The sequence below is a fragment of the Mandrillus leucophaeus genome, unplaced genomic scaffold (genome assembly GCF_000951045.1).
Source record: "Mandrillus leucophaeus isolate KB7577 unplaced genomic scaffold, Mleu.le_1.0 Scaffold160, whole genome shotgun sequence".
Lineage (NCBI taxonomy): Eukaryota > Metazoa > Chordata > Mammalia > Primates > Cercopithecidae > Mandrillus > Mandrillus leucophaeus.
The window spans coordinates 4057090-4069108 of record NW_012101588.1 but is presented as its reverse complement, the minus strand read 5'-3'; the positions used below and the strand labels follow the sequence as shown (position 1 = coordinate 4069108).

General features: G+C 38.0%; 1 protein-coding gene across 2 annotated transcripts in view; it reads right to left on the bottom strand.

Moving 5' to 3' along the window:
- FIG4 (FIG4 phosphoinositide 5-phosphatase) overlaps positions 1-12019 on the bottom strand; it is a 133889-nt gene that overhangs the window by 89759 nt on the left and 32111 nt on the right. For both annotated transcript variants that reach the window (XM_011975967.1, XM_011975966.1), the window contains one exon: positions 1584-1740. In XM_011975967.1, the coding sequence (XP_011831357.1) occupies positions 1584-1740 (157 nt within the window). The remainder of the gene's footprint in view (positions 1-1583; positions 1741-12019) is intronic.

Genomic DNA, 12019 nt, shown 5'->3' with positions numbered 1-12019 from the left:
ATAAATAACATTAACTTCTTGAACTTTTCCTATCCCTGGATTTGCATGCTCTGGTCATTCTGATTCACTTTTAGTCAATACACTATATAGGCCTTCCTATAAGCTGTATGGGATATAACGTTTTTCAGTTAGTGCAAGACAAAAGTCTACTCTGATAAACTGTACTTATTCTCATCTGAAACCAAATATTTTCCAATAATCCCTCTTCCAAATCATCATCAAAAGCAGCATCACAAGGGCCCAGAAAACCACTGTCTAAGATTGTCTCAAGTAACAGGGCCGCATCACCTTTAAATTTTGGTTCATGTACTGGAACACTATAAAAGTACAGGATATAATTAAAATCTAAACTGTTACCTATCCTAAAAACTTATAAACATTTCTTTGTTCAATTTTAATCTTCATAATATTAAATCAATTCAACCTTTACAATTTTATCAATTTGTTAATAGCTTTTCCCACATTCCCAAGGTTCCAGTAATTCCTCCAAAACTTTTGAACATTTCAGATATACAGAAAAACTGGGGGGGGGGGAGGAGTACAATTAACACCAATATGCCCTTCTTCTGAATTCACTTTTAGAACTCTCTCCTTAAACTCATACACAAACATTATCTCTCTTTAAATATACATTTTATTTTTCTAAACCACTTGACAGTAAGTAGCAGACATCATGACACTTCACTCCTAAATATTTTAGCATGTGCCTACTAAAAACAAGGACAATCTCCTCAGTAACCACAAACCATTATCATCCTCCAAATTTAAATATTGATTCAAGATCACGAGTAGGTAGTCCACATACAAACTGTCCAAATAAAGCCCTTTAGATCTTTGTGTGAGGATGTGTGTACAAGTACATGCACTTTTAACCCAGGATCTGACCAAAATCTGCATTTGGTTGTCACGTCTGTTTTAAAATCTAGAACAGTCCTCTGTTTTTTGTCTTTGATGACTTTAACATTCTTTTAAGAATCTAGGCCAGTTATCTTGCAGAAAGTCTAGTGGTATGTATGTATCTGATTATTTCCCATGCTTAGATTCAAGTTAAATATTTTTAGCAATATTTAACTACTAAGGTAAACTGTGTCCTTCCCATTGAGAGTCAAACAATGTCAGTTTCGTCTCATTATTGGTGATGAGAAGTTTAATAATTTGGATAAGAATGTCTGCCATTTTTTTTCATCATAAAAATACTTACTCCTCTTTGTAAATAACAAAGAGATCCATGGAGTTTAAAATGTTGGGACTATGTGATTATTCTGTTCCTCAATAACAACCTCTCACCTAATAGTGTTAGTAGCCATTGCTGATTCTTGCCAATTGCTATAATGGAGGTTTTTAACAGCTCTTGAACAAAAGTTGTAAAATTCTGAGCCAACATTTGATCTTTTTACATAACATTTATAGTATCTAAACTAATTTTATTTTCTACCTGATCTACGACATTAAAAAAAAGTACGTGAGCCTGACAGGCCAAGGCTATGGCAAGTTACGACCATGACTTCCAGCCTAGGCAACAGGGCAAGACCCTGTCTCCAAAAAATAAAAATAAAAAAAAAGGGAGTTACCACCATACATACCTAGCTTCATCAGGATGAGTAACCCGTACAGAATCATTAGGTATATAGATCATATTTGTATCTTCGACCTTATAGATTGCATGACCTCCAATATCCGCCATCTTCCTCCTTTTAGTTATTAACACAATATAATACCCTTCTAAGAATCTGACAAAACCTATGCAACAAAAAAGAAAGAGAAAGATGCTTTATAAACTTAGTAATGGCTTTTAGATGCCTATTTAAAAGGCTAAAGATCTTCGATACATTTCTCACTTTATTATTTCTATGATTCATAGCCATACACATTTTCAGGTGTCTTAGAATTATTCTCTAAGAATATCTATACTGATATTTATCTCACTTAAAAATATTACTCTAAACAAAGCCTAATCATGAGTGATCTCCCATTCACAATTGCTACGAGGAGAATAAAATACCTAGGACTACAACTTACAAGGGGTGTGAAAGACCTCTTCAAGGAGAACTACAAATCACTGCTCGAGGAAATAAGAGAGGACACAAACAAATGAAAAAACATTCTATGCTCATGGATAAGAAGAATCAATATTGCGAAAATGGCCACACTGCCCAAAGTAATTTATAGATTCAATGCTATTCCCATCAAGCTACTATGGATTTTCTTTGCAGAATTAGAAAAAACTACTTTAAATTTCATATGGAACCAAAAAAAGAGCCCGTATAGCCAAGACACCAAGACAATCCTAAGTAAAAAGAACAAAGCTGGAGGCATCACACTACCTGACTTCAAACTATACTACAAGGCTACAGTAACCAAAACAGCATGGTACTGGTACCAAAACAAATACATAGACCAATGGAACAGAACAGAGCCCTCAGAAATAATACCACACATTTACAATCATCTGATTTTTTACAAACCTGACAAAAACAAGCAACGGGGAGAAGATTCCCCATTTAATAAATGGTGCTGGGAAAACTGGCTAGCTATATGCAGAAAACTGAAACTGGACCCCTTCCTTACACCTTACACAAAAATTAACTCAAGATGGATTGAAGACTTATATGTAAAACCTAAGACCATAAAAACCCTAGAAGAAAACGTAGGCAATACTACTCAAGACATAGGCATGGACAAAGACTTCATGTCTAAAAACACCAAAAGTAATGGCAACAAAAGCCAAAATTGACAAATGGGATCTAATTAAACTAAAGAGTTTCTGCATAGCAAAAGAAACTATCATCAGAGTGAACAGGCAACCTACAGAATGGGAGAAAATTGTTACAATCTATCCATCCCACAAAGGGCTAATATTCAGAATCTACAAGGAACTTACATTTACAAGAAAAAAACAACCCCATCAAAAAGTGGGCAAAGGATAAGAAAAGGCACTTCTCAAAAGAAGACATTTATGCGACCAACAAATATATGAAAAAAAGCTCATCATCACTTGTCATTAAAGAAATGCAAATCAAAACTACAATGAGATACCATCTCACACCAGTTAGAATGGCGATCATTTAAAAGTCAGGAAACAACAGATGCTGGAGAGGATGCAGAGAAACAGAAACGCTTTTACACTGCTGTGGGAGTGTAAATTAGTTCAACCACTGTGGAAGACAGTGTGGTGATTCCTCAAGAACCTAGAACCAGAAATACCATTTGACCCAGCAATCCCATTACTGGGTATATACCCAAAGGATTATAAATCATCCTACTATAAAGACACATGCACACATATGTTTACTGCAGCACCATTTACAATAGCAAAAACTTGGAACCAACTCAAATGCTCATCAATGATAGACTGGAAAAAGAAAATGTGGCACACATACACCATGGAATACTATGCAGCCATAAAAAAGGATGAGTTAATGTCCTTTGCAGGGACATGGATGAAGCAGGAAACCATCATTCTCAGCAAACTAACACAGAAACAGAAAGCCAAATACCACATGTTCTCACTCATAAGTGGGAACTGAAGAACAAGAACACATAGACACAGGGAGGGGAACATCACACACCAGGGCCTGTCGGGGGATGGGAGCAAGGGGAGGAAGAGCATTAGGACAAATACCTGATGCATGCGGGGCTTAAAACCTAGATGGTGGGTTGATAGGTACAGCAAACCACTATAGCACATGTATACCTATGTAAGAAACCTGCACATTCTGCACATGTATCCCAGAATTTAAAGTAAAAAAAAAAAAAATTACTCTAAACAATTTAATTCATTCATTCCTTTTAGTCTCACTGCAAATAGGACAGAAGTGCCTTAAGCAAAAATGGATATAAGATTAAGAGGAGTTGTTGTTCCATGGGTATAGAGCTTTAGTTTTGCTTAGATGAAAAAATTCTCAAGATCTGTTGCACAAGATGCATATAGTTAACACTGTTGTACTGTGCACTTAAAAATGATTGCGATGGCAAATTCTGTTTTTTACCAAAATTAAATACACACACACACAGATTATAAAAATGAAGAAGAAATTACAGTAAAGGAAATAATGTTTAAAAACATAGTAAGATGAGTCTAAGAATAAAAGTTGCACATAAGAATGAATCTTAAGATCCTATGTACTATTCCCCACATTTGGCTCTCCATTTTCTAATAGATAATGCAAAGAGGAACACACATCCAATTATACCATGCACAGTGGCTGAAAGATAAAAACCAAACCACTACTTGGAGAAGCTACGGTAGTTCCAAGAACTGGGAGACAATTCCAGAGTGAATCCTCACAAAAAGGTATGTGCTGTAAAGAACAACCTCAGGAGAATTCTCCAGCAATGCCAAGGACACATTTCTCAATGCTGTTTCATATGCCAAGGCACAATTCAATAAATGTCATTCTTTACAAACTAAAAGAATGCAGCAAGACACACAGCTGAATGGAGGTCTAATTTCATTTGAAGATAAAAATCTAAGTATCTCTGGTAACAGTTCCCCAAATGTGTTCTCCATGAAATACTAGTTAATGGAATCCCAGTGGGGAGAGGAGTGGCAGTGAGCAAATAATACTGGACTAAGAAACTTAAAACTCCTGAGAACCTTACAGTACTGTGCTAAAGTACACTGTGAATCTTGATGGGAGATAAAAACCAAGTGCCTTTCCAGATTCATTTGTTCATGGAATCTCCTCCCGCCCCCTACCTTAAAACAACAACAACAACAACAACAACAAAAACCAATGGATATACGTTCTGAGGAACATATTTTGGGAAATATTGCCCAAAAGAACAAACTTCACGAACTCTTGATAATTAATGTCAAAAACCAATTTGAGCCAGCTTAAACTAAAAAAGGAATTTATATTAAGGATCCTGAAGCGATGCATGCCACACATGGGAAACTGTGACTGGGCCTCAGGAAAAGCCTAGTCAAGATGTGTCTCTGAACATCTACTCCATTCTTCTCTCTGTCCATAGACCAGGCTCCTCCACTTCTCTGGATCACATAGTAGGAAACACAACTGCTGACAGCTCTGGGCTTTCCATCCAAAACCTTCACTGGAAAGAAAAGGACATTTTTATCAAGTTCAATTTCAGAATTCCTGGGAAAGAACTTGGATTGACCCAACTTGGGTCAAGTGTCCAGCCCAGGACCAATCAACTATGGCCAAAGAATAGAATCATGCAGCATTGGAAGCCATTTTATATGATAAGTAGGTGGCCTAGATGTGGCCGGGGGACATGGCTCCAGTTCCCTGGAAAGTGAATAGGTTGGGCAAAGAAAACAATACATCAAGTAAATTACATATCCTTCATGCAATCTTCCACAAGTATAATTTCTGATAGTTTAGTTGTTGTTTTTTTTCATTAAGTTCTAGGGTACATGTGCACAACGTGCAGGTTTGTTAGCATTAGGAGATATACCTAATGTAAATGACGATAGTTTCGTTTTTAAATGAATATTGGAGAGTTATAAATAGAGTTATATTTTATGTCAGATCATTAGAACATAGAGGTTCTATATCGGTGACTAAAGAAAGAACCATATACATTAATGTTCAGCAGCATTATATTGTCAGCAACACACTAGTTGCCATACAATCTTGGTCAAAAACTTTCAGGTTCCCTGAACTTTGCTTTGGGAGTTAAAACTAACTTTCTTGGTGGTGGGGAAGAGGGGACACTTCTGAAATAGCAATGCAAGGAGTTCAGCAGACTCTTTCCTAGGAAAACAACCGTAACTAGTAAAAATAATAAAAACAAAGGAAAACATTAAAAGTTTCTGGAAACTGCCCAAAGGGCATACAGAAAGTGGAGAAACATCCAAGAAAATCTACTGAATCTTGGTAAGAACAGCAAGTCTGGGGCATTTGGATCACGGCCTGCTCCCCTTCCACACTGCCTCCCAGTTCAGTGTGACAGGATATCTACTCTGGGCAGATGCAGCCAAGAAGACAGGGCTCCTTCCTTTCTCTCCAGCTCCCAGTCTAGGACCACAATTTCTGCTCAGGATGGGTAGGCCACCAGGTTTTCTCATCCCCACCAACTCTGTGTTGTAAAAGCTCTATTCCAGGCAAGCATGGCTAAGGTCCGGGCTCCTTCCTTCAACCGAGCACCGACTCACAGGGTGGAGGCTCTACTCCAGGCATGTCAGGCCAAGAACACAAGGTCCCATCCCTGCCCAGCTCACTGGCTCATAGGGCAAACTAGAAACAGTCATATACAGCTGTCTTCTCATCAGAAGCAATGAAAGCCAGAATGAAGAGGGATGACATAAACTACTAATATATATATAAGTTCTAGTTCCAATAATATATATGTATATATAATATACATAATACATATACACACACATATATCCAGAAGAATATATATATAGTGTGTGTGTATACACACACATACACACACACACATCCAGAAGAATCTTATATCTAGCTATCTTTCAAAACTAACTTTCTTACACATACATTCTCTCTCTCTCTGTGTGTATGTGTGTGTCTCTCTCTCTCTCAGTGTTATAGTCTATGAAATCTAAGCTAAGATCCTGGTGCTCTGAATTTTTGCTCCAGAATTGGCAAATACCTATGATCTATGTCTTGTTATTGTCAGCTGATGAAAAAAGAACTACTAATTCAATACATTAACATGAATGAGTTGAAATCCATAATGGAAAGATGCCTCAAGAATCGTACCGGCCATGCTACTGAGAAAAAAATGCTATTAAAATAATGGAAAATATTTATATTTTAGAAATCCACAAAACACAAAGTGTTTTTTAAAAAAGGTTAGAGACTAGCCAAAAATGACCTCACTAAAGTTGAAGGGCACAGAATGGGAAAGAAAAAAAAAGCTGATGACAACCTCATTAACAGCAACTTAGGAAGTAGTCATCCTTTCAGAAATATAAAACTTACAAAAGTAAGCATTTCAGAAGCAGCACACACACAGAAAAACTGAAAAATGGAATGTAATTGGGATTAAATAATAAATATTTACAAGATAAATTAGTTTTCCTTTTATTCTTGCTGTATATTTATTTTTTAGATAAAATTTCTTACTAATAATAATTTCTCTCAACCTGCATTCCAATTGAATTTTAATTTCATGTTTTTAGCTCCAGGCTATTTATATCATTCTACACTTCCCTTTATAATTTGTGTGAGGGAAAGTAAATATACTTCACAAAAGAGACACTCTTCTTCTGGCACAAATGGCTTCAGTATATTATAAATGAGATTATTTTCCACTTCCTTTTTACTACCAATTAGAAATGACTGTCAACAATTAAAGGCTTTAGTTTGGCATAGACATCCACCAAGAATCAGCCTGTTCATCCCTTAAAACATGAGTTTAGTGCTATCCAAACTGTTCATTCCTCTAACATGATAAACACCAGAACAAGTTTCCTCATCTTCATTCTATGTACTTCTGACCCCAGATCAATTTCATTGAGAACTTTCCAGAAGACAAGATGATGGTCATCATGCAAAAGTGATTTCTCTCTCTCCAAAAAAAAAAAGGTTGTGTCACTTGAGAGGGATGCCAAGCAAAATATATTAAAAAGGACAATATGAGAGAATGGGGTAGTATGCAATTCTGGTGGCTGGAGAGGACCCTCATCAGCCCACTAACAGGGAATAATGTAATATCCTGTTTGGGGGTCACCATGCCAGCCAGTTATTATCTTGAAAGCCTCCAGTCAGAACAGCGCTCCAGCAGAGAAGGACAAAACCGCCCCCCAAGTACCCAATGCCTTTGTACAAGACAGCTCTCTGGAACCAACGTGACATCTCTACCATCAAATCATACTGCCCCCTAACTAGTCTGAGACTCACACTTTGTTGGTGTTTTCACTGTTATCTTGGATCTGCAGTCTATTTGTAACGGTGTTGTTTTAAATAATAGCTTAGTCCATCACAGTCTACAGTATTGACACTTCTTATTTTGCCACTCCCTTTCAACATACGAGAGGCTTAGAAGAGTGTCGTCTGACAGATAACAGTGGCAGAAAAAGGACACATACCTAAGCGCTATGTATGAAAAGGAGCTGGGATTATAACAAAACTGAGTAGTATGGGCTATAGGTCATGCCATTCATGTGTCCTAGGACCACATAAAACAACTTAGTGATGGATGCTCACGATCCCATCCAGTGGTTTCCCAAACTTCCTGCTGGCTGTCAAATAACAAAGGAACAGATCAGGAATTGGCCAGGCAGCTACAGGACTGGAATAATCCGTTTATAGCAAGGAAAACCCTCTAGGTCAGTAATATTCAAAATATGGCCTAGGGACCAGTGCTGGTCCATGAGTTTGAGAATAAAAGGCCCATGAAAAGATAAGTAAACAAATTGAAAGGAAGGATTTAGAAACTTTAGAACAATTTAGATTGTCCCACAACATCTGTGTGCATGAGCAATGAACCTGCCCTCACACAGGGCATAGACTAGTTTGGATAGTACTAAACTCGTATTTTAAGTCACATGTGGTGTTGGAGTGCAACATGTGATATATGTGAGGGAGGGGGAGAAAAATAGTCCTTTATTACAGATCGTAGAGAAGTATTGTTCTAGATTCTCATGACATGTGTACTAAATAAACCATGACAACAACCCAAAACATTCCAACAAAAATATTTTCCACAAATTCAGCATGTTCAAAAAGTTAGTGAAGACAATATTTTAGCCACAGAATAGAACACAACCATTCTAGTCATTTCACAAATGTATTATTTTGACAACTAGACTACACACTTTTCAAAGTATTTTGTGTTAATAATTTCAGTATTCGGTACATTCCTAAGCTTGTACTAGAAAAATCATAGACTTTTATTACTCCCTGTTGACTTTGCACTGATTCTTTATTTACATGACTGAAGTAGGATACATAAGGCACATTTCCATAAAAATAATAAATGTTCACCAGTACATTACTGTCTTACTTTACTTGCAGGTTAACCTTACGGAGACTTCACCATACATGCACAGTCTCAAAGCTAAAAGGGCTCTAAGTTCAACAGAAATAGCTAAGAATGTCACCTTTAAAAGAAACATGGAGACACCTTCAGCCCTCACCCAGAGTTTATTAATCAAAACTTGTGTGTAAAGTAAACATCTGGCTACAAACTTGGTTATCAATTGATTCAAAGGAAAGTTCTAGTTTTACAAGCTTGGTTATCAATAGATTAAAAATGAGGCAAAGAATATGCTAAAAGCAAACATGTCAAGAACAATAAAAGGTGACCGAAGTATCGTAAGAAAAAAACAGTCCAGCAGTCTAGAGGCCATTTAACGTAAAGTCAAACAGCCCAATACAACTCTGGAATACCCAACGACAGCTATTTTTAAACACAGTTCAGGCTGAGCACAGTGGCTTATGCCTGTGATCCTAACACTTTGAGAGGCCAAGGCAGGAGGATTGCTTGTGCCCAGCAGTTTGAGGCTAGCCTGGAAAACACAGTGAGACCCCCACCTCTAAAAAAAAAAAAAAAGAAAAGAAAAAAATTAGCTGGGCGCGGTGGCATATGCCTGTAGTCCCAGCTACTCAGGAGCCTGAGGCAGGTAGATCACTTGAGACCAGGAGGTAGAGACTGCAGCGAGCTATTATTCGCCACTGTACTCCAGCCTAGGTGACAGAGCGAGGTCCCACCTAAAAAAAAAAAAAAAACCACACATACAGACACAAACACACAAAACAAAACCCACACAGTTCAATAAGTGATTTTCACTTCACTACATTTAATCATCAAGAAAACTTCAATTTTGAATAATAAAATCTGGCCAATAAGGCGTTCAACAGTACATACTTAGGAAATGCCTATCAAAAAAGTTGTGGCCAGGCGCAGTGACTCACATCAGCAATTCCAGCACTTTGGGAGGCTGAGACAGGCAGATTGCTTGAGGCCAGGAGCTTGAGATCAGCCTGGCCAACATGGCGAAACCCCATCTCTACAAAAAATGCAATAATCAGCTTGGCATGGTGGTGCGTACCGGTAATCCCAGCTACTCAGGAGGCTGAGGCACGAGAATGGCTTGAACTTGGGAGGTGGAGGTTGCAGTTAGCCAAGATCATGCCACTGCATTCCAGCCTGGGTGACACCACAAGGCTCTGTCTCAAAAAAAAAAAAAAAGTTGTAATAAAGTATCAACATTTAAGGGAACAAGCTTAAACTATTATGTAACTATTATTTAAATTAGAGTCTACCATATTAAAACACATTTTATTTATAGTATTTTTTTCTTAAATTTAAAATATAAGCAGGACTGAAAGTGGAATTTAACATATTGGCATGTATGGCATTTAAACACATGAACTCACATGATACATACAGACATACATATTCCCACAAACATTCATTCAACATGTAACCTCAAGGGCCTTCTCAAGACTGAGCAGAAGGCATAGAAAAGGGGCTAGGCCTGAGAAGAAGAAACCAGTCATGTTATACTACTCTTTACCTTCCCCAGCAGCCACCTAACACACAAAAAGAGCCTAAAGAGATTATGTATGAAGAGCAACGAGAGCAATCTTAGAAAAGCAAACTCCAAGGATGGCAGAATATAATCAAAGTTTTCAGAGACATAGAGTCGCAAAACAGAAAGTGCTAATCAGAAGAACCAAAATAAGAATCTGAACACATACAGTATAGTCAAGTCCATATTAATTTTGTTAATATCTATAGAAACCACTGATATGGTTTGCATTTGTGTCTTCACAAAAACTTCATGTTCCGTTGTAATCTTCCATTGTTGGAGGTGGGCCCTGGTTGGAGGTACCTGGCTCCTGGGGGTGGATCCTTCATGAAGTTTACAACCACGCTTTTGATGCTATTCTCGTGATACAGCGTTCTCATGAGATCTGGTTGCTTAAAAGTGTTGCTTAAAAGTGTGTGGCACCTCCCCCACCCTTCCTTAATTAAGCTCCAGTCATGTAAGACACACCTGCTGTACCTTCGCCTTCTGCCATAATTGTAAGTTTCCTGGGGCCTCCTGGAAGCAGAAGCTGCTATGCTTCCTGTACAGCCTGCAGAACCATGAGCCAATTAAGCCTCTTTTCTTTATAAATTACCCAGTCTCAGGTATTTCTTTATAGCAATGCGAGAACGAACCAACACAACCACTTAATATTACATACAATCCAGTAGGTTTAAGAAACGCAGAGATAATTTCCTAAGTGTTTATAGACAAAAAGACTCAAAATAAGGTGCTGGCAGCAGTGATGCTAAAATACAATAGCCCCCTGCTTTGGCTTTCAAAGCCCGAAGCAATCTGGCCTCGCCTGACTACTCCCCAGCATTCCCAGCACCTGTGGGTACCTTCATGAATGTCCCTCTGCTGTCACCCTTACTGGAGTTCCCTCTTTTCTTCTCTGCATTATCCATACCTTGCTCCTCCTTCAAGGTACAGCTCAAGTCTCATCTACTATGGGAAATCTTCCCTGGCCATTCCAGGTCCAAGTAATTTACCTCTTCTGTGATCTCCAACACCAATGAATTCATGCGACACAGCTTGGCTCTTACTTATAATCTTAGTTGTTTTATGTACACTGGATTTTGTCCTCTGCCACAGATCAATCAGGGACAAACCCATAGTACAGTAAAGATAGGTTTATTGATACACCACAAGGAGGGACAATGCATATCAGAGAAACCATGGACCATCTTGCTAAATGAGTTATTAACGAATTGGGGGAAAGGTGGAGCTTAGGTAAAATTTAAATGAAGAGGCTCAAATCAAAGCAAGGTGATACTTAAAGAGATCAATATCACATTTGGACTATGAAGTAGACCAAGGGTCCTGTTTCATTGAAAACAACAGAACCATCATAACTATGGACTACTGCGTTCAGAAACCTTGTATCTGAAGCTCTGCACCTGAGTTGGTAAACCAAAGCAGCTTCTCTGTGTCACAGTGACTTGGGTTGTCCAAGTAAATGTGGGACGCTTTTATCTTACTAACACAATTTCAAACAGTGGAGTTTCTGATGGTCTGTGATTTTAGAAACCAAAGTTTCTCAGTGAGTGG